Source organism: Myotis nattereri (genome assembly GCF_964212035.1).
Source record: "Myotis nattereri genome assembly, chromosome: 15".
NCBI classification, from domain to species: Eukaryota; Metazoa; Chordata; class Mammalia; order Chiroptera; family Vespertilionidae; genus Myotis; species Myotis nattereri.
In genome coordinates, this window is record NC_138090.1 from 51,043,203 (window position 1) to 51,065,341 (window position 22,139).

Consider the following 22,139-nt stretch of genomic DNA (forward strand, 5'->3'; position numbering starts at 1 on the left):
ATTTCAAGTGCTCCGTAGCCACATTTGGCCAGTGGCTACCGCATTGAAGAGCACAGGTACAGACTATTTCCATCACAAAATGCCATTGTGCAGCACTGTTCTAGACTGTTCTAGAATCCAGAGGGAACATTTTCCAGAGCCTCAGAAAATCTCTACAATTCAATAAAAACTTTACAAGCCTATCGGGACGAAAGGGCTGCACACCAGGAGGAAAACAACGCATCGACATGGTCACAGATGAACCAGATGTAGGAGTTTCAGGCATGGACTTGATCATCAACGTGTTCAAGAAAATAGATGCTAAAAAAAAAAATAGATGCTAAAATGGGGCTTTCGCTGTCAAACTGGAACACTTAAAAGAAGAACCAGGCAGAATGGAATGACTGGCACCAGACTTACCCTCCTGCTGTGAACACCTATCAAACCAGAGATAACATGCTTGGCAACTCACCCCGCCTTGCTCCAGATATAGCTCTTCCTCCCAATCGCCTACCATGATGACCAACACCAACACCCACCAGCCACCCAGCTGTGTGCCCACAGAGGCAACGGCTTCCCCAAGAACTTCCTGTGAGCTTCCCCTTTCGACTTCCACATTGGCAGCTGGACACCTTGGCTTTTCATATTCTCGGCTGGTTCTCTCACGTCCACCACTCCTGTGCTTCAGGTGAGCTGCTCGGTGATGCTGTCTCTCACCCTCCTGCTCCCTCCAGAACAGCACTTCCTGGCTCCTGGCACATGGTCTAAGGCAGCCGTGGGCAAACTACGGCCCGCGGGCCGGATCTGGCCCGTTTGAAATGAATAAAACTAAAAAATAAAAAGACCGTACCCTTTTATGTAATGATGTTTACTTTGAATTTATATTAGTTCACACAAACACTCCATCCATGCCTTTGTTCTGGCACTCTGGTCCAGTTTAAGAACACATTGTGGCCCTCGAGTCAAAAAGTTTGCCCACCCCTGGTCTAAGGTCTGGGTTTTCTAATAAATCCCGTCTTCTCATAGTTCTCTGGGTGGCTGTCTCCGGGATTGCACCGCATCTGATGCACAATGACAAATTATACAGACTACAATTTAGACCCTGGGTAGGATTCTCCTCTTCCAGGTATAGTTACTGTGGCCTGTAGCAGGTGGGTCACTGCGACCCGATCAAGGACTGAGGGAATTCAAAACCCGGCTGCCGTCCCTATGGGGGTCTCATCTATTTCCAGCCCAAGGATTCTCGGTCATCTCCTGAAGGTTTGGCCTGGTCTTCAGGGCATAGGAGGACTGTGGAATGTGTTGGCCTCTTCCATAAATGAGAAGATGTAGATGATTCTACAGTAAACCCGTAAATTTCAGGATGAGAGAAGGTCAGAGCATGTGGATACACAGGCACTATGTCCTACACCGTGTCCGCAATCCTCAATACCTGCAGCTTCAACCCTATGTCCTTCTCTAAGTTGTACCCCAATGAAGACCAAGGACCAAGTCCCACAGCCCTGTTATCACACACACACAAACACACACACACACACACACACACACACACACACACACACACACACAGCAGGGGCAACAGCAACAGCTTGGGCTTGGAGGGACCAAGTCCAGGGCCCCTGACATCACGGATCAGTCCTTTCTCTCTGGTGACCAGGGGCAACAGCAGAGCAGCAGGCATCTAGGGCTCTTTCTGGGTTGGGCTTCCCCCCAACACCTCCCCCTCTCAGGAGCTTTCTTCTCCCCAGTGACAACCAGGAAGTAAAGGCTGAGCTTCTCACCCCAGGTATGGTGACAACCTGTCATGATGGCCCCTTTCCATCCCACTCCCCCATTCTGTCACCTGTACCAACTGTTCATCCTCACACACCCTCAGAGAATGGATGGAATGTGGTCTCTCTCTGCTTTCCCAGAATTCTTGGGACATCTCTCTGGGAGCAGGAGGGCCTGGAAGCCAGGACCTACCTGACACCGAATCCTCTCTCTGTTCAGGCCCAGAGACCAGTTCCGGTCACACAAGAAGCCTCATGAAGCAATGGCTGAACTCCTACTCATCCCAAGGGGCCCCTGATGGGCAAAGGCTAGAACAGAACAGTGGCCCTGATCCAGCTGCAGATGCGAGTGTGCTGGTTTGTGGGTTTCTGGTGTCAATTTCACTTTAGAAAGCTACTGAACTTGGGTGTGGCTGTCAGTCCATTCTCATGGTTCCCATTGTAAGGGGGTGACCCGCGGAGACAACCACCAGGACTCAGATCAAAATTTAGGAGCCTTTATTAAGCTGGCCAGGGACTACAGTTACAGCACCCTGCCGAAGCAGAGGCTGAACTGCAGTGCTAACTGCAGGAGTTACAGCTTTTTTATTTGCAAAAACCACAAAGTTACAAAACCTTAGTTCCCGACACAGTACAGCCTCATTACAGTGACTACCTTCCTATCTATGTGTTCTAGGAACAGAGAGCACAGCATGCTGGGAAGGGGCCATGAGACCATATCTCAAGGCCTGGCCTGATGTCAGCACATTCCTATCTATGTGTTTTAGGAACAGAGAGCACAGCGCGCCCCGTCTGGCCGAAGCGCCAGATATGCAGCCCAGCACACCATGAGCCCTGCACTCACACCTTCTAACGTCTAAACAGTTCTCTCAGCCACAAAAGGCCTGTCCATTTTTTTTAACTTTTTTTTTATTGCTTAAAATATTACAACGAGAAGTACATGTAGGTCTCTCCTTTATTATTGTCTCTATTGAATCTCCCTCTGCTTACCCCACTCATCTGAGCTGAAGAAGTGGGCTTGGCACAGTGCCAGGCAAAGAAAAAGATCTCAGATCATGTTTTCTGTTGCCCAGAGCTCCCTGGCAGTACAAGAAATGGGTTTAAAGCAAAAGCAAAATGATGGGGAGGAAGTAAGGGCAGGGCAGGAGTCTGACAGGTTTTCTGGAGGGGGTGAGGGTAGACTCAACCCTGAGGGGCAAGGGGCCCAGTGACCTTCGGAAATGCACTGTGTCTCTGAAGCTGTCTCCTCTTCCCCAGGATGAGGGCGGTTCCAGGGGGAGACTGAGGAGGAGTTTGGATGCAGCTCTGTCCTGTAGGACAGAATGTCACCAGCCTCACTCCCAGACCTTACCTCCACATGAGTCAGGGCAAGGCTCGGCCTCCAGGGGACCATCCATCCAGCTGGGGAGCTCCTGGCCAGAGGGTTGGCGCTGTCCGTGGTTCTGGAGCACACCTGGGCTCAGCTCTGCAAAGGACCCCAACTCACAAGGCCAAGGTCCCCAGCCTTAGGCGAGCAGGACACCTAACCCCGAGGGGCTGTGGAAAGGCTGGGCTCCTCTTGGGAAAGAAAAGTCAGGAGAAGGGGTGGGAGTGGGCTGGGCTCATCTCTGCGCTTTTCCTCTCACCCCTCTGGTTGTCTTATTCTTTTGAGCTTATGCCAGCAAAATGCTAAGATTCCACTTAGCGTTTGCCACCAAAATGTCACAAAAAAGAGGCAGTTCCCCCAATGAATTGCTACATGTCTTAGGGGACCTACCAATCTACTACGGCCACCATTAAGAATTAAGATGTCAGTTTGGCCTTCACAGAGGGTAGTTTTAGGAGGACGTTGGGACAGCAGGGGTCTGGGGAGGAAGCTGGGCCTGAGGAGGAAGAATGTGCAGACACTGCTAACGACAAGAAGAAATATTGATCAAGTGTGTTTACTGCCCACCGGCTGGAAAGACTGTTAGCTGTTTGCATATTTTCTTACTGGCACTAGAAATATAGGAATTCACCTTACACCATAAATATTGTGGGGACAGTGAGCTACTCGATACGTTCATAAATAAAGTTGAACATTTGCCTTGGCTATGCACTGTGCTACGTGCTAGAGATTCAAAAGTGAACAGAGCAGCCCTGGCCGGGTGGCTCAGTTCATTGGAGCATCGTCCCATACACAAAAAGGTTGTGGGTTCTATTCCCTGTCAGGGCACTTACCTACATTGTGGACCTCCCAGTCAGGGTGGATGCAGGAGGCAGCCAATCGATGTTTCTCTCTCACACTGATGTTTCTCTTTCCCTCCCTTTCTCTCTCTCTCTCTCTAAAAATCAACTTTAAAAAGGGAGCAAAGCAGATTTGACACTGCCTTCAGAGTGAACCAGAACATTCTGGGAGCCTCAGTTTCTTCAGCTGTATAATGGGACAGAACACCATTACTCTGAGGTGACCTCAGGGCTGTTGTGAGGATAGAGAGGAGCTTTGGGGACCTGCACAGCCCCATTTCTGCCAGGACTAATGTCTCTTTATCATTTACTCAACCCTAGCCACACCTCCCCTCACTATTTCAGGGCAAGACAGGTTGTGCCATGATGATTCTCTCTCATCATTGATGTTTCTCCCTTCCTCTCCCTTCCTCTCTGAACTAAATTATATATATTTAAACCTACTTCTAGTTTGTAACTTATACATTCTTATTTTATTGTGTACAGTCACTACCATAAAAATTACGGCATCATAATTAACTAACCCAAGTTTTAGTAAATGAACACTTCTCTCTCCTCCTAGGTAATCGACACTAATAAAAGAGAAACATGCAAATTGGTGTCACTCCACTATGCCCACCAGCCAATCAGGATGGGTATGCAAATTAGCCCAACAAAGATGGCGGTTAATTTGCCTATGCAGGCACAGAGCGAAGACTGAAGGCTCTGACAGAGCAAAAACTGAAGACGACTGAAGAATGAAGAGGCTTGACTTCTCAGCTGTGGCCAGAGCGAAGGCCTGGGTCCCGGGTGCCAGAGGAAAACCAGTGCCAGCAGCCAGGGGAGGGGAGGCCTATTGCATGAATCACTTCATGCAACAGGCCTCTACTATGTACATATTAGGAAATGTAAAATCCATTTACCCCACCACAGCTACTTTGGGCTTAGCCATTACTAGTGTCAGGAATTTAAATCTATATTTTTATTCTACAGGCAATAATTTCCCCATTTATTTGTTCCAAAACATCTGTATTACTTCCTCATTTTTGAATTCCCTCTGCTGAGTATAAATTATAAAGTGACATTTAAAAATCGTATCTGCTTTCTTCTGCTTTCCATGGTTGCTCCTGAAAAGTCAATTAAACTGCTCGGAGCGAGTCCTCATTTGCCTGCATGCTTGATCTCTGAGTACTCGGGGCTGCTGGTGGCCTCCAGGTTCTGAGGCTCCCGTGCCTTCATCTCATAAAAGCTGAGGTTGGCGTAGACCTCTTGTTGCTCCCCGGAGGGAGGGGCATCCTCGGCGGGGGGCGCTTGGTCTGGAGGCCTGTCTGGCCCTAGCTTTTCTTGGGAACCCTGAGTGGAGGGGCGAGAAGGGAGTCAGAGAGAAATAAGGCAGACATGGTCCCAAGGGGAAGTTGGGCTGATGGAACAGTTTTTGCTCTTCCTCATTCCACACACACGTCTTACGAAATCAACTATTCCCGCATGCATTTAACATTCTGTAATATTATACTGAAGGCCTACTAATCACGTTTCATCCTCACAGACACCCAGCATGAATGAAACTCATTATCCCCATTTACAGATGGGGAAACTGAGGTGAGGAGGGGTGAAGCAACATGCCCACAATGGGTAGAAAGTAGTCGTTTTGGGGAGATGGTTCTGGCGGCCTGTGCCTATCAGAGAGGTGAGGTGGGCTCAGTGGTCAGTGTGGCTGGGGCAGGAGGTTCCAGGAAATGCAGAGGAGAAGTCAACTCCCAGCTGTCTGTCCAGCTGACCACAGAGGAGCTCAGTGTGGACTCCTTAATGGACATGCCCAGCACCCCCCGCCCCCCCTACACACACACAGCATGAGAAGACACCCCCGTCACTCACCCAGGTGACTGTGCCCATGGCAGGCTCTTCATCATTCCTGACCTTTGGTCTCCCGGCTGCTTGCCTCCTGCGCGCTTTCACTCTAAGGGGAGAAGTCAGCAGATAGAATGGCTCAGGCACAGGTGGGCAGCTGCCCCCACTCCCTGATGGACAACGGAGGCATCCAGGCCCTGAGGTTAGACTCGGAGACCCTCCTGACATGCAGGTGAGGGTCCCGTCCCCCTGGATGCCCTGGGGTTTGGCCAGGACTGAATGTTCATCACCGAGGCCCCTCTCACACGCAGAGACTGTGCACGAGCCATCATCAGAGTGATTCATGGCAGCCAAAACGTCCAAGCAACCCAATGTCCGTCAATGAAGGAACGGACAAATCAAATGTGCCCCATCCAAACCATGGAATACATTTGTAAATAAAAAGCAATACAGTGCTGACACATGAACCTTGAAAATGTCATGCCCCTGGCTAGTGGCTCAGTGGTCAGAGAGTTGGCCTGCACACTGAAATTCACAGGTTCAATTCTTTGTCTCGGACCAAGTTCGATCCTGGTTGCAGGTTCAACCCCCATCTCTGGTCTGGGCTGGTAGGGAGGGACCCTATAAATGTGTCTTTCTGACATCGATGTTTCTCTCTCTCTCCGTCCCTCTCTCTCTGTGTGTCCGTCTCTCTCATTCTCCCTCCCTCCCATCCACTCTCTCTAAAAAATGAATGGGAAAATATTCTTGGATGAGGATTAACAAACAAAATAATTATTATAATAATTAAAGAAAATATCGTGCTAAGTGAAAGAAATCAGTCACAAACGACCATGTGCTGTGTGATTCCATTTATATGACATGGACAGGAAGCAGTTAGCAGCTGCCTAGGGCTGGGAGCGGCTGAAACAAACTAACAGTTAGGGATGTGGTTTTCTTTTGCTTGTTGTTGTTTTGTTTTGTTTTTATTTAAGCAAATGAAACGTTTTAAAATTGACGGTGGTGATGGGTGCACAGCTGTGTGACTGAACGAAAAGCCATTGAATTGTACACTTTAAATACGTGGGAATTTTACCTCCATAAAGCTGCAACCTCCTCCAGCCCTCTCAAAACAGTCCCATCTGGATGTACTCAGCCCTGCACCTCCCGGCCCCAGAGGCTCACATGCAAAAGAAGATGAGACACAGGCACAGGGACAGCAGGGCCATGGCTCCAGCACCTCCGAGAGCCGCAGGAACCACTCCCGCCTGGGGCACGGCCTTCCCTGCAGAGGAGAGGGGGGTGAGACACCTACTCACTGGAGTCGGTCTCTCCTCTTCCCACCTCCTCCCAGAATGCACTGTCTGTTCAGCCAGGAGATGCAGGCCCTGTCCTAGCAATCCCCCCTGTCCAGGCCACAGCCCCCTCCCCTCCCCAGCCCCACCCTCTCTCTGACCCACTCCTTTCTCCGTGGCCTCTGCCCCCAGCAGGCCCTGACCTGGCAGCAGCAGAACAGAGGCGCTCTGGGCCCCGTGCACATTCCAGGCCTCGCAGCTGAGTCTGAGGTCAGGGCTGAGCCCCTCGCGGAGGCTCAGGGAGCTGTTGGTCCAGGGCCCCTCTGAGCTGTAGGTGACCACGTGGGACGCGTTGCCATGGTTCCCCTCCAGCAGCCCCGCCCCCAGCCGCCAGCGCAGGGAGGGGGCCGGCTGGGCCCTGGAGGAGCAGCTGCAGTGCAGACCCTGGTCCTCCCAGGAGCAGGAGGGTCCCAGCAGCTGCGGGGGGTCTGTGGGGAGCGAGGAGAAGGGTCAGCGGTGCCTCTAATCTCCCCAGAACCCAGCTGTCCTGCCCCCCGGGGTCTCCCCACTCACAGACCACGGAGAGGCTGAGAGAGACGCTGTGGGAGCCCAGCGGGTGCCGAGCTTGGCAGGTGAACTCTCCTTCCTGTGCAGGCCCCACGCGAGGCAGCTCCAGGATCGCGGTGCTGGAGAGGGGGGTGGCGTTCAGGCCTGGGGACCCCCGGAACCAGCTCAGCTCGGCAGGGGGGTTGCTGTCAGCCTCACAGCGCAGCCTCAGGGCCTCTCCCTCCAGGATGGAAAGGGATGTGGTTTGCAGATTCTTAAAGGCTTTGGGGAGAATGGTTATGAAGGAAGAGAGAGAGAAAGAGAGAGAGAGGGAGAGAGAAAGAGAGAGAGAGGGAGAGACAGAGAGAGAGAGAGAGGTGAGTGGAACACAGATGCAGGCGCCCACCCACCAGAGGTGAGGGTCTCCGGTGATGACTTTCATCCCTGCCCTTCCCATGTCTCTTCCCATCCAAACTCCTGCTCCACCCTCTGCCCCACCAGCGCCCCAGGGCAGGTCCCAGCACCTAGAGGAGGGGTTCTTTCCTACCTGTGTCGTTTCTGAAGGAGACGCCTATGGTGAGGTTCCCTGGGGCATCTGGGATAGAAAGATAGGACCCCACTTCAGATGAAAGTCTCCCCAATCCCAAGGAGGGGTGGTGGGAATCGGGAAGGAGGGAGAACTGTCCTTCTGGTCCCTCCCCACCTACACGCTGATCCATGGGTGAGTGTTCTCAGATTAGCTCAGCCTCCAGCACACACACACACACACACACACACACACACACACGTCGCTCCCACTGTCTCCAAGAACACAGCCACCCCCCCCCCCCCCCCCGCAACACTCACAGGAGACATTGAGCCGGATGGTTCTCTGTGAGGTCCACTGGGACCCTTGCTGTTTCACCTGACAGGTGAGGTTGGTGCCATGGTCCCGGGGCCTGGGGGTGAAGGTGAGCACCGGGGAGCGGAAGGTCTGGGGTTTCAGCGAGTCCACAGCGGGTCCCTCCCAGGAGAAGGTGAGAGGTCGTCCCCCTTCGCAGGCTCCTGGCAGGCTGCAGGCCAGCTGTGTGGGGCGGCCGGACTCCAGAGGCTCCCTTATCCGGATGTGGGGTTTCTCTGTCAGGGATGCAGGGGAGAAAGGCAGGTGCCTGGGCTCCAGGGGGTGGGGACCCAAAGTGTGATCCTGAATGGGACTCGTGCTTCAGAGCCCCTGAGCTCCCAGGCCCTGTGATCTTCCCACCACCCAGGGCCCAAGGCCTGGACAGGTAGTGTCCAGTGTCTTGTTCTTGCTCTAAGACGGGGTCCCTTGTCCCTGGGTCCACTTCCGGGCCTCTGCCGTACCTGTCACCTGCAAATCCAGCATCTTATCTTGGTAACTATATACTTGGAACTTATATCCTTGGAAGTATCTTTGGTAATTATATTCAGGATATTCTATCTCCACTCGGAAGAAGTAGGGTCCTGTGTCACTCCTCCTGGCGTCTCTGATGCTCAGGGAACAGTCGTTGGTCGTGGGGTCCAGGAGGAGGAAGCGGCCTTGGGTCTCTCTCTTCACTTGTTTATTCCGGTTGCTCGAGGCCACAGGAGCATCATAGGCTGGGTTGTCCCCGTCCCGGTACCAGTAGGTGTAGAAGTTCCTATAGGAATACCCCAAACTCCACGGGTAGGAGAAGGAGCAGGGCACGTGGACGCACAGACCCTCATGCACCGTCACCGATTCCTGCACTCGGAGCTCATACTGGTAGCCGGGCTGCTGCAGGGACCCTGGGAGGGGGACAGAGGCTCAGCAGCAGCCCCTGCAGATCCCCCACCTGCCCAGCCCCCCTCCCTCAGCCACTCACCCCCCCACAGCAGGGGCAGCAGCAGCAGGGGCACCATGTCTGCCTCTGGCAGGGCAGAGCAGGTCCGGGTCCCTGTGTCAGGGAGGGAAGTGCTCAGCTCCGGGGTGGGGCCCAGGACACCCCAACAGGAAGCCCTGGGGGAGAGACTGGGGCCAGGCTGGAAGGGGAACTTGGCCTCCACAGGACGTTGGGGGTGGGGTGAAGTGGTGGCTGAGAAATCATCCCGTCTTCCTCCCCCATCCCACCCAACCCTGCCGGTGGATATGCTGAGGCCTCCAGAGGTTGAGAGGCGTGTCCAGATGTGAATCTGAAAGTAATCATCTTGGAGATGATGTGTAAGTGGAGAGAGAGGTCACCCAGGGGGCTACTGGGGTCAGAGCTGGACTTGGTGGAGACCCAACCTTGAGCTGAAACCACTGATGGGTCTGGAAAAGGATAACTTCACATTTTCTTTAGACAACTCAAGTGCTGGCAAGAGAAAAAGCAATTTAGACTCAACTCCAGTTGGGGGGTGGATCCCCTGCTTAAACTTGAGCATTCAAGCCCTTTGCTCTGAGAGCTTTGTGGGGACATGGGAAGCACACGTGTGGGTTTTCCAGGGTCTGAGGGACCTGGGACAGTGACAGCACACAGGCCCATCAGAGGGGGTGTGTAAAGGGAGATCTTGCCCCATTTGGAGGGGCCCAGAGGCAGGGCCTTAGCAGAGCAGCAAATTCACCACCTACATCTCAGGAAGCTCCACCTTCAGGCCCCTCACGTGCTCCATCCCTTTTTGAAGCCCAGCAGGGGCTCAAGTGATGTGTGGACATAACCTGCAAACCTACTGCTCTTTTATGAAAGAAAGAAACTTGATCAATATTTTCCCAAATATGACAGCGATGTGAAACTTCAGACATTCCCAGTAACAAATTGTGTGATTGAAAGAAACGTTTCTTTAATTGTACAGGAGAAAAAGAAATGTCAAACATCCATGCTGAAGGGAACACTGAATTCTCTCTATTTTCTGTATTATCTATAGATATAAAAGGCTAATATGCAAAGTTTCCCCTTGGGAGTTTGATCGCTCGAAATGATGTGCACTGACCTCCAGGGGTGACGTGAAATTCAGGAAGGCCCCGGCTAGCAGCCAGAAGACCCTAATCAGCCCTGACCACTGGCCAGGCCTAGGGACCCTACATGTGCACGAATTTCATGCGCTGAGCCTCTGGTGTAAATATAATATTCTAGTAGTTAATACTTAATATAATGTTAACATTTACTACTATGTGACAGAATTAGTCTCCTATAAAGAGGCAATCAAAGGGTATTGGTTAAAAACTATGGAGCAGGGGTCCTCAAACTACGGCCCGCGGGCCACATGCGGCCCGCCGAAAACATTTATCTGGCCCGCCGGGTGTTTTTGCCGCCGCTGCCTGTCCTGCTTAGAAGCCGACTTGTCCCGGGCCCGCAGTGCGCATGTGTGGAATGTCTGAGGGACAGTGAACTGGCCCCCTATTTAAAAAGTTTGAGGACCTCTGCTGTGGAGCCTGGCCAAGTGGTTCAGTTGGCTGGAGCGTCATGCCTTACACCAGAAAGTTGTAGGTTAAATTCCTGGTCAGGGCACATACCTAGGTTGTAGGCCCCATCCCCTGTATGGGCATGTAGGAGGCAACCGATTGATGCAACTCTCCCACATATTATCTCTCTCTCTCTCTCTCTCTCTCTCTCTCTCTCAGGGCTCAGGATTGGAGCAATGGCCTCTATCAACACTTCTATCTGGGAGAAAGCTGCTCCTCCCACTCTATCCTAGATTCCAGATAAGTTGGTTCCTCCCTAAATGTCCCAGGTTTCTTTTAAGCTGCAGCCCAAGTGCTAGGGCTCAGAGGGAGAGAGTCTGAGTAAGACCGTACTCAGGCCCTTTAAAAGGAGCTGCCTGGGGCTCCAGCAGCCTCTGTGTCACTCAGCCACAATCCCCGCTGGTTTTTCGAGCCAGAAGTTGTGCATACTTGAAACCCTTGCTCCTCAGGGAAACCTACACAGTCAAGATATCCCTCCTGATTTTCAACCAACACGTGTGGGTGTGAGATCAGCTGGCCCTGAGGGTCTTCCCTGCATCACTTCCCCTCCTACCAGTGTCAATGTGCATCTTCTTCAATTCCCTAGCTGTAGGAATTCCTTTCAGCTAGATTTCAGGTGGTTCTGGATGATGATTGTTCTGTATTTTAGTTGTAATTTCTCTGTTGTTGTGGGAGGAGGCGAGTTTACCTATGCCACCATCTTGACTGAAACTCTCAGTTGATGATTTAAATAAATTAAATTAAATCATATTTCAGTATAAAATAAGCAAACAGACTTGATTCTTGTAGACTTTTCCTATACAAATACTAAAGTAAGTTCTTCAGGTAAAGAGAAATGGCAAGGCTTTTTGTTTGTTTATTGATTAAGTTTATAATATTGGAGATAGATATATATGTACATATATACATATACACATATACATATATATCATAAAATTTGCCATCTTAACTATTCTTAAGTTTACAGTTCAGTAGTGTTAAGAATATTGACATTGTTGTGCAAACATTCTCCAGGACATTATCATCCTCAAAACTGAAACACTTTAGCCATTTAACAATGACTCTTCATCTGTCCCTCCCCACAATCCTGGTACCCACCATTGTACTTGCTGTTCCTAAGAATTTGACTGCTTTAGATACCTCACAGAAAGGGAATCATCCAGTAGCTGTATTTTTGTGACCAGTTTATTTCACTAAGTACAGTGCTCTCAAGCTTCACCGATGGCACAGCACCTGAAAGGATTTCCTGTCTTTTAAGGACTGAATAATACAATAATTGGATGTGCAATAGATTGAACTTTGTGGGATCAATGGTGCAATGCTATAGACTGAATGTTGACATCCCTCCTGAAATAAAAATTTTGAAATCTTAACCCCCAAGTGTGCCATGCCAGCACAGCCAAGGGTGAACCTGAGGAGGGGCGGTTAAGGATTAAAGAAGGCAGACAAGAGAATACAGCTGGGGCTTTGTGGATCTCCTCTACCTGGATGAGGACACAGATAGACCCAGCCTGCAAGCTGAGGCTTTATTTTATAGTTAGATCAAAACAAGGGTAGGGGTCAACATGTTTACAAGGTTCTTGTGAGTTGCACTTTGTTTTGGTAGCATTTGCTGCACCTCCCAAAGCCCATTAGCTACCTAGGAAGGAACTAGGGAGGGCTATAAGGTCAAGCTTAATTATGCTGGGAGGGCTCTGCCCTCCAAGCTGGGACTTGTTTGTGGCCCTGCCACAGGTCAGTCCGAGGCTTAAACCCTATGGCCGCTCCCTACACCCAAAGGGATGATATTAGCAGGTAGGACCTGAAAGAGCTCCTTCTCCCCTTCCACCATGTGATGTTTCAACTAAAAGTAGGTCACCAGTACTGTGCAAGAGGGCACTCGCCAGAACCCAACCGTGCTAGCACCCTGATCTTGGATTTCCAGTCTTCAGGTCTTTGAGCAATAAATTCCTGCTACTTATAAACCACCAGTCTATGGTCTTTTGTGGAAACATCCAGAACAGCCTAAGACATATGACCCTTTTAAATGCATTTATCCAACAATGGACATTTGGGTTGCTGAATCCTCTTAACTATTGTGTATTCAATAATGCCACTAAAGTATGGGTATGCAGATATCTTTTTGAGGTCCTGTTTCCAGTTCTTTTGGATATATAACCTCAAGAGGAGTTGTTACATTCATGTTAGTTCTATTTTTATTTTTTTTTAAGGAAATGCCATATTGTTTTCCATAGCTGGTACATCCTTTTACAATCCCACCAAATGTGCAAAATGGTTTCAATTATTGCACATCCTCACAAGCACTTGTTATTATCTCCTGCTGGTTTCAAAAACATATTTTTATTGATTTCAGAGGAGAAGGGAGAGAGGTAGAGAGAGATGGATACATCAACAATGAGAGAGAATCATTATTTGGCTTCCTTCCTCATGCCCCCTACTGGGATCAATCCTGCTACCTGGACATGTGCCCTGACTGAGAATCCAAGCATGATCTCCACTTCATAGGTCCATGCTTAAACATTGAGCCACCAGCTGGGCTTTTGGTTTTACTTTATGGTAGCCGTCCTAAAGATTATGAGGTGATTCCTCATTATAGTTTTGACTTATGCATTCATTGGTTGATTGTTGTATGTGCCCTCGAAAGGATCAAACCAGCCAACCGGAAGACACTCTAACCAACCGAGCTACCCAGCAAGGGCTTTGATTTGTACTTCTTTAGGATTCCTGATGTTGAATATCTTTTCATAAGTTTGTTGGCTATTTGAATATCATCTTTGGAGAAATATCGACTCAAGTTTTTTGCCCAGTTCTTCAGATGTGTTATTTGGGTTTCTTATGTTGCCTCGTATGAGTTTGTAATATATTCTGAAGATTAAGCCCTCATCAGATACATCTTCTCTGCCATCCTGTAGGTGGCCTCTGGGGTCTGGTGAGAGTGTCCTCTTGTGCTCAGGTTTTGAAGTTGGTATAGTCCCACTTGTCTATGTTTGCTTTCCTTGTCTGTGCTTTTGATGTAAATATCGAGGAAATCATCCCAAAATCCAATGTCATGGACTCTCCCCCTATGTTTTTCTCTAAGAGTTTTATACTTTTGGTTATTAGTTTTAGGTCTTTAATACATTTTGAGTTAATTTCTGTATAGAGGGAAGTGATTTTGTGATGGAAACCTAGAACTGCATGAGAGAAACAACTGTGAGGGGTATTTTTCAAAATAGTCATTGTTTTCCTGCAGTGTGTTCTCACAGTGGGATCTAAAGAAGCTGAACTCACAGAAAGAGAGGAGAACGGTGATGCAGGGGCTGGGGGTGGGGAAATGGGGAGATGTTGGTCAAATATACCTTTCAGCTACAAGATGAATAATTCCTGGGGATGTACTGGACAGCATGATGACTACAATTAACAGTATTTTCTTATATACCTGAAAGTTGTTAAGGGAGTATGTCATTAATGTTATAATCATAACAGTAATAATTATATGAGAGCATAGAAGTGTTAATGAACCTTGTGTGGCAATCACTTTACCATATAGGTATATTAAATATGCACCATTACATATCTTAAACTTGCATGCATTCTGTGTCAAACATTTCTCAATAAATCTGGAGAGAAAATAATTGCTCACATCCAAGAAATTATTAATGTTCTCTAAAGTTTATCAAATTTATAGATGTAAGATATATGAACATAACAATACAAAATGGTGAGAGTATAAGTGGATGTGTCTTCAATGTTGAATTTTTTTAGTATTCATGAATAGATATAGCCTGGCTAGTGTGGCTCACGGGTTGAGCATTGATCTATGAAACAGGGGGTCAGGGTTTGATTCCCGGTCAAGCTACAAGCCCAGGTTATGGGCTTGATCCTCAGTAAGGAACGTTCGGAAGACAGCCCATCAATGACTCGCTCTCATCACTGATGTTTCTATCTCTCCCTCTCCCTTCCTCTAAGAAATCAATATAAATATTTTTAAAAATAAGAAAAAATATAAATACCAATTGAAAAATAATTACAAGAGATAAACAAAACCCCTTACTTGAAACAGGTTCAATAACAGCAACAACAGAAAGAGGAGATCTAGATATAATTTGAATCAAGAAACTCCGACAGACACTAAACAATAAAATCAATTTTTATGTGATATCACACAAATGTCTTCATTTATGATTAAATGTTGGGATGTTTTATAATAATAATTACGAGGTAAGTATCTATGAATAGGAAAAGAAGAGCTGCTCCTAATTCTACTATGTATGGATGCCTACATTGAAGGACAGTTTGGGAGACCAGAAACTCAGGTGGCAACCAGGTAACTTCTGGACAAAGGGAGGATAAGGTGCAAACTTCAGTCCATTTCAGGGCCTGAGAATGAAGAAAGAGGAGCCTGGGGGTGGGGGATGAGTGGGCAGAAACGAGAGAGGGAACAGGCAGAAACAAGGGTGCAGTCAGTGGGTGTGTATTACTTGTTTATTTCTGTATCTTATGATGTTTTGAGCCATTAAACAGCTAGGAGGACAAGGAGAGACAGGGCCTCCCAGGGCCCACCCATTCTCAGAGACAGCAAAGAATTTCAGATGCAAACAAACACAACCTGAGCCCACATTCCCAGCCACCCCAACCTAACCCAAATGACCAAGACCTGGGAGCAGACACATAGAGACCACGCCCACAGGCCCACTCCCCCAGACTGACACACACCAGCTGGTCCTGAATGGCTCACCCTGCCCTGCCTGCGTTTCCCATGGGAACCCAATCAAGGCCTTCGCTAGGCGGCCCTGCACCTGCATCTTCCTCCTGAGGAAATCCGGGGCTTCCCGGGCACAGCGGCCCCTCCTCTCAGGAGGTGAAAGGAGGAAAAGTCTTCTCTCCATGGCACTGACTCCCCTTGGCGTCACTCAGTCACTTCCACACACTGAAACCCCAGGGGCACATTGGAGGCAGGTGAGTCAAGAGCTTCCAGAGAGAAGGTGACATTGACGTCCCAGGAAGGTCCCTCTCGCCTGGTGTCCACACCTCAGTCCCATCCTGAGAGGAAGGGAGGATCCATCAGGAGCTCTGCCTCCTGCTCCGGGGGCCTCCACACCTGTGGGCCCGACACAGGTGTCAGCTAAGAGACTCGGTCTCTTTGGCTCCAACTCCAGGCAGAGCTGGACAGCGCGGCCCCACTTGCACCTCAGGGCCAATCCCTGACCTTCCCCGGGAGAGACAGGCCTGCTCACCTGGTGTAGTAGAGCCAGGTGAGGACGTAGGTGAGGAGGAAGCCAGCCCCCATGAGGGCCCCTCTGATCAGGGTGAAGACCAGGGGCCAGGAGCCCTGCTGCTCCTCGGTCACACATCTTCTGGAGTGCGGGCTGCCTGGGGACGACAGGAGATGGGTGATGTGTTGTCCAGGTGTCAATTCACCCACAGTCCAACACCTGACCAGGCGGCCGCCCCCCACACCTGTCCTGCACCTCACTCTGCACAGAGAGGCTGAAGGAGATGTGCTGGGAGCCCAGCGGGTGCTGAGCCCGGCAGGTGAACTCCCCTCCGCCTCCAGCCCCACATGGGGCAGCTCCAGGAGCCCTGGTGCTGAGGGCTGGAGGGGCTCAGGGCTTGTTCCCCCAGCACCAGCTCAGGTGACACCACCCACTCCCAGGACTCAGTCTCCCCTCTTCCCACCTCCTTGCTGAACCCGCTGTGGGTTCTGTTCAGGTAGGAGATGGAGAGCCCTGTCCTAACAATCCCCCCTGTCCCCTCTCAGCCCTCATCTCCCCCAGCTCCACCCTCTCTCTGACCCACTCCTTTCTCCGTGGCCTCTGCCCAGCAGGCCCTGACCTGGCAGCAACAGGACAGAGGCGCCCTGGGCTCCATGGACAATCCTGACCTTACAGCTGGATCTGAGTCCCTCACTGAGCCCCACACCCTGGTTCAGGGAGCTGTCAGACCAGGGCCCCTCTGAGCAGGAGGTAACTGCGGGTGGGAGGTGTTGCCATGGTTCCCCTCCAGGAGCCCCACCCCCAGCCGCCAGCGCAGGGAGGGGACCCCTTGGGCCCTGGAGGAGCAGCTGCAGTGCAGACCCTGGTCCTCCCAGGAGCAGGAGGGTCCCAGCAGCTGCGGGGGGTCTGTGGGGAGCGAGGAGAAGGGTCAGCGATGCCTCTAATCTCCCCAGAACCCAGCTGTCCTGCCCCCCGGGGTCTCCCCACTCACAGACCACGGAGAGGCTGAGAGAGACGCTGTGGGAGCCCAGCGGGTGCCGAGCTTGGCAGGTGAACTCTCCTTCCTGTGCAGGCCCCACGCGAGGCAGCTCCAGGATCGCGGTGCTGGAGAGGGGGGTGGCGTAAATGCCTGGGGACCCCCGGAACCAGCTCAGCTCGGCAGGGGGGTTGCTGTCAGCCTCACAGCGCAGCCTCAGGGCCTCTTCCTCCAGAATGAGAAGGGATGTGGTTTGTAGATTCTTGAAGGCTTTGGGTAGAGAAATGCAGAGAGAGGGAGAGAGAGAGAGAGAGAGAGAGAGAGAGAAGGGAGAGAAGAGAGATGTGTGCAGGCACCTACTCACCAGAGATGAGGGACTGGGGTGATGACTTTCATCTTTGCCCTTCCCATGTCTCATCCCATTCAACCTCCTGCTCCCCCCACTGCCCCACCCAGGCCCCATGGCAGGTCCCAGCCCAGAGGGAGGGGTTCTTTCCTACCTGGGTCGTTTCTGAAGGAGACGCCTATAGTGAGGTTCCCTGGGGCATCTGGGATAGAAAGATAGGGCCTCACTTCAGATGGAAGTCACCCCAATACCAAGGAGGGGCAGTGGGAACCTGGAAGGATGGGTTCTCTCCTTCTGGCCCCCTCCCCACCTACACGCAGATCCATGCCCGGGTGTTCTCAGGTTAGCTCAGCCTCCTCCACACACACACACACACACACACACACACACATCGCTCCCCCTGCCCCCATGGGCACAGCCACCCCTCCAATACTCACAGGAGACGTTGAGCCGGATGGTTCTCTGTGTGGTCAACTGAGGCCATTCCCGTTTCACCTGACAGGTGAGGCTGGTGCCATGGTCCCGGGGCCTCGGGGTGAAGGTGAGCACCGAGGAGCGGAGGGTCTGGGGGTTCAGCGAGTCCACAGCAGCTCCCGCCCAGGAGAAGGTGAGAGGTTGTCCCCCTTCACAGGCCCCTGGCAGGCTGCAGGCCAGCCGTGTGGGGCGGCCGGACTCCAGGGGCTCCCGAATATGGATGTGTGGTTTCTCTGTCAGGGATGCAGGGGAGAAAGGCAGGTGCCTGGGCTTTAGGGGGTGGGGACCCAAAGTGTGAATCTGAGTGGGATTCATGCCTCAGGGCCCCTGAGCTCCCCAGGCCCTGTGATCTTCCCAACACCCAGGGCCCAAGGCCTGGACAGGGAGTGTCCAGTGTCCTGTTCCTTCTCTAAGACGGGGTCCCATGTCCCTGGGTCCTTTCCTGGGCCCCTGCCGTACCTGCCACCTGCAAATCCAACATTTTATCTTGGTAACTATATCCTTGCGACTTATATCCTTGGAAATGTCCTTGGTAATTATATTCAGGATATTCTATCTCCACTCGGAAGAAGTAGCGTCCTGTGTCACTCCTCCTGGCGTCTCTTATGTGCAGGGAACAGTCGTTGGTCCTGGGGTCCGGGAGTAGAAATCGGACTTGGGTCTCTCTCTTCACTGTTTTATTATAGTTGCTTGAGGCCACAGGAGCATCATAGGCTGTGTTGTCCCCGTCCCGGTACCAGTAGGTGTAGAATTTGCTAGAGGAAGACCACGAACTCCTCGGGTAGGTGAAGGAGCAGGGCACGTGGACACACAGACCCTCAAACACTGTCACCGATTCCTGCACTTGGAGCTCATAGCCTGGCTGCTGCTGCAGGGACCCTGGGGGTGGGGGACGGAGGCTCAGATGCAGCCCTCGCCCCTCCCCCACCTGCCCATCCCCCCTCCCTCAGGGCACTCACCCCCCCCACAGCAGGGGCAGCAGCAGCAGGGGCACCATGTCTGCCTCTGGCAGGGCAGAGTGGGTCCAGGTCCCTGTGTCAGGGAGGTAAGTGTCCAGCTCTGTGGTGGGGCCTAGGACGCCTCAACAGGAAGCCCTGGCGGAGAGACTGTGGCCAGGCTGGAGGGGAACTTGGCCTCCACAGGACGTGGCCGGTGATCGGTGGGTGGTGTCTGAGAACTCGTCCTGTCTCCCTCCCCCTCCCACCCAACACTGCCGGTGAATATGCTGAGGCCCCCAGACGTTGAGAGGTGTGTCCAGATGTGAATCTGAAAGTAATCACCCTGCAGATGATGTGTAAGTGGAGAGGGAGGTCACCCAGGGGGCCACTGGGGTCAGAGCTGGACTTGGGGGAGACCCACCCTTGAGCTGAAACCACTGATGGGTCTGGAAAAGGATAACTTTACATATTCTTTAGACAACTCAAGTGTTAGCAAGAGAAAAGGAATTTAGACTCAACTCCAGTTGGGGGGTCGATCTCCTGACTAAACTTGAGCATTCAAGCCCTTTGCTCTGAGAGCTTTGTGGGGACATGGGAGGCACACATGTGTGTCTTCCAGGGTCTGAGGGACCTGGGACAGTGACAGCACACAGGCCCCATCAGAAGGTGATGTGTGAAGGGAGATCTCACCCCATTCGGAGGGACCCAGAGGCAGAGCCTCAGCACATCAACAAATTCGCCACCTTACAGCTCAGGAAGCTCCACCTTCAGGCCCCTCACGTGCTCCATCCCTTTTCAAAGCCCAGCAGGGGCTCGAGTGATGTGTGGACATAACCTGCAATCCTGCTGCTCTTTTATGAAAGAAAGAAACTTGATCAATGTTTTCCCAAATATGACAGTGATGTGAAATTTCAGACATTCCCAGTAACAAATTGTGTGATTGAAAGAAACGTTTCTTTAATTGTACAGGAGAAAAAAAATGTCAAACATCCATGCTGAAGGGAACACTGAATTCTCTCTCTATTCTCTATGTTATCTATATATATAAAAGGCTAATATGCAAAGTGTCCCCTCAGGAGTTTGATGGGGAGACTGGGAGTCTGATTGCCCGCAATGATGTGTGCTGACCACCAGGGGTAATGTGGGATGAAGGAAGGCCCCAGCTGGCAGCTGGAAGACCCTAATTAGCCCTGAGCCCCACCAGGCATAGGGACCCTACCCATGAATGAATTTTGTGTGCTGAGCCTCTAGTATAAATATAATTTTCTGGTAATTAATACTTAATATAATATTAACATTTATTACTATGTGACAGAATTAGTCTCCTATAAAGAGGCAATCAAAGGGTATCAGTTAAAAACTGTTCAGCCTGCCCAAGTGGCACAGTTGGCTGGAGCATCATGCCTGACACCAGAAAGATGTAGGTTAAGTTCCCGGTCACGGCACATACCTAGGTTTCAGGTCCCATCCCATGTATGGGCATGTAGGAGGCAACCGATTGACGCAACTCTCTCACATATCTGTCTCTCTCTCAGGGCTCGGCTATGGAACAATGGCCTCTATCAACACTTCCGTCTGGGAGAAAGCTGCCCCTCCAGCTCTCTCCTAGATTCCAGATAAGTTGGTTCCTCCCTAAATGTCCCAGGTTCCTTTTAAGCTGCGGCCCAAGTGCTAGGGCTCAGAGGGAGTGAGTCCAAGTAAGACCGTGCTCAGGTCCTTTAAGAGGAGCTGCCTAGGTGGGTCTCTTTCAGAGAGCATATACACTGAGTGGCCAGATTATTATGACCACCCCATCAGTACTTCGTTGGGCCACCTTTTACCTTCAATACTGCAGCGATTCCTCTTGGCATTGACTCCACGAGATGTTGAAAGGTGATGCGAGGAATCTGACACCTGCCTGATGAATAGCACTGTCCAGTTCTGTGAGATTTGATGGTTGTGGAACCAGCTGCCTGATGGCTCTTTTAACGTCGTCCCACAAATGCTCAATTGGATTGAGATCTGGTGATTGTGGGGGCCACCTAGGCAAGGTAAAGCCTCCCTCATGTTCTTGAAACCACTCCCGCACAATATGAGCACCGTGGCATGGCGCATTGTCTTGTCGGAAGAAGCCATCTCCATTGGGATACGCCATCAACATGATAGGATGAACCTGATCAGCAATGATACTTAGGTATGTTGTGCTATTCAAATGTTGTTCCACACGAATTAAAGGGCCCAAATCATGCCAGGAAAACATGCCCCAAATCATAACACTGCCCCCACCAGCTTGAAGGGTTGTACTCATGCATGTGGGGTGCATGCTTTCATGCTGTTTCCGCCAAATTCTCACTCTGCCATCTGCATGATGCCGTTGGAAATGTGATTCATCAGACCACATGACTTTTTTCCAATGCTCGACTATCCAATCATTGTGTTCCTGTGCGAACTGGAGACGTTTTATCTTGGTAACTGCAGACAGCAAAGGTGTTCGAGCAGGCCTTTGGCTTCCACATCCCATTCGATGCAGTGTATGGCTAATTTGCCTACAAACGTCAGATGGTCATAATAATCTGGTCACTCATAATAATATATATCCCAAGTTCAAAGGCTGTTAAATCGCGTTGTTTACCCATATCTTCAGAAAAAAAATCACTTCTACTGTCGTGGTAAACAACCTGCTTCCCTATTTCTAATGGTCTGGCCCTCTAGCAACTTCAGGGCGAAATTATACCTAATTTGCCTACAAACATCAGGTGGTCATAATATTCTGGCATATATATATAAAATAAAATTTGCCATCTTGCCCTAGCTGGTTTGGCTTAGTGGATAGAGCATTGGCCTGTGGACTGGGGGGTCCCGGGTTCGATTCTGGTCAGAGGCACATGCCTGGGTTGCGGGCTTGATCCCCATTGGGGGACGTGCAGGAAGCATCCAATCAATGATTCTCTCTCATCATTGATGTTTCTGTCTCTCTTTCATTCTCCCTTACTCTCTGAAATCAATAAAGATATATCTAAAAAAAAATTGCCATCTTAACTATTCTTGAGTTTACAGTTCAGTAGTGTTAAGAATATTGACATTGTTGTGCAAACATTCTCCAGGACATTTTCATCCTCAAAACTGAAACACTTTAGCTATTTAACAATGACTCTTCATCTACACAAAAAGGTTGTGGGTTCTATTTCCTGTCAGAGCACTTAACTAGATTGCGGAACTCCCAGTCAGGGT

The 22,139-nt window shown here is 50.7% G+C and overlaps 1 protein-coding gene and 1 pseudogene across 2 annotated transcripts; both read right to left on the bottom strand.

Moving 5' to 3' along the window:
- Window positions 1–2,665: 2,665 nt before the first annotated feature.
- Window positions 2,666–18,988, bottom strand: LOC308530367 (sialic acid-binding Ig-like lectin 5; annotated as a pseudogene). The gene is made up of 10 exons (XR_013997346.1): window positions 18,951–18,988; window positions 18,729–18,870; window positions 8,945–9,240; window positions 8,450–8,719; window positions 8,151–8,198; window positions 7,631–7,885; window positions 7,261–7,545; window positions 6,948–7,047; window positions 5,811–5,892; window positions 2,666–5,288 (listed from the first exon to the last, which is right to left on the bottom strand). The product of XR_013997346.1 is annotated as a sialic acid-binding Ig-like lectin 5 (transcript).
- Window positions 15,439–18,360, bottom strand: LOC308530356 (sialic acid-binding Ig-like lectin 14). The gene is made up of 5 exons (XM_081106950.1): window positions 17,955–18,360; window positions 17,672–17,719; window positions 17,187–17,441; window positions 16,217–16,352; window positions 15,439–16,080 (listed from the first exon to the last, which is right to left on the bottom strand). Exons 1-5 carry the CDS (start codon window positions 18,304–18,306, stop codon window positions 16,044–16,046), a joined length of 828 nt encoding a protein of 275 aa, XP_080963076.1. The 5' UTR covers window positions 18,307–18,360; the 3' UTR covers window positions 15,439–16,043.
- Window positions 18,989–22,139: the final 3,151 nt, after the last annotated feature.

Coding starts and splice junctions, on each gene's coding strand:
- LOC308530356 (XM_081106950.1), bottom strand. CDS start 18,306: ATGAATCCCACTCAGATTCACACTTTGGGTCCCCACCCCCTAAAGCCC. Junction 17,442..17,671: donor CTCCTTCAGAAACGACCCAG/GTAGGAAAGAAC, acceptor CTCTACCCAAAG/CCTTCAAGAATCTACAAACC. Junction 16,081..16,216: donor ACCTGGCTCTACTACACCAG/GTGAGCAGGCCT, acceptor TCGGGCCCACAG/GTGTGGAGGCCCCCGGAGCA.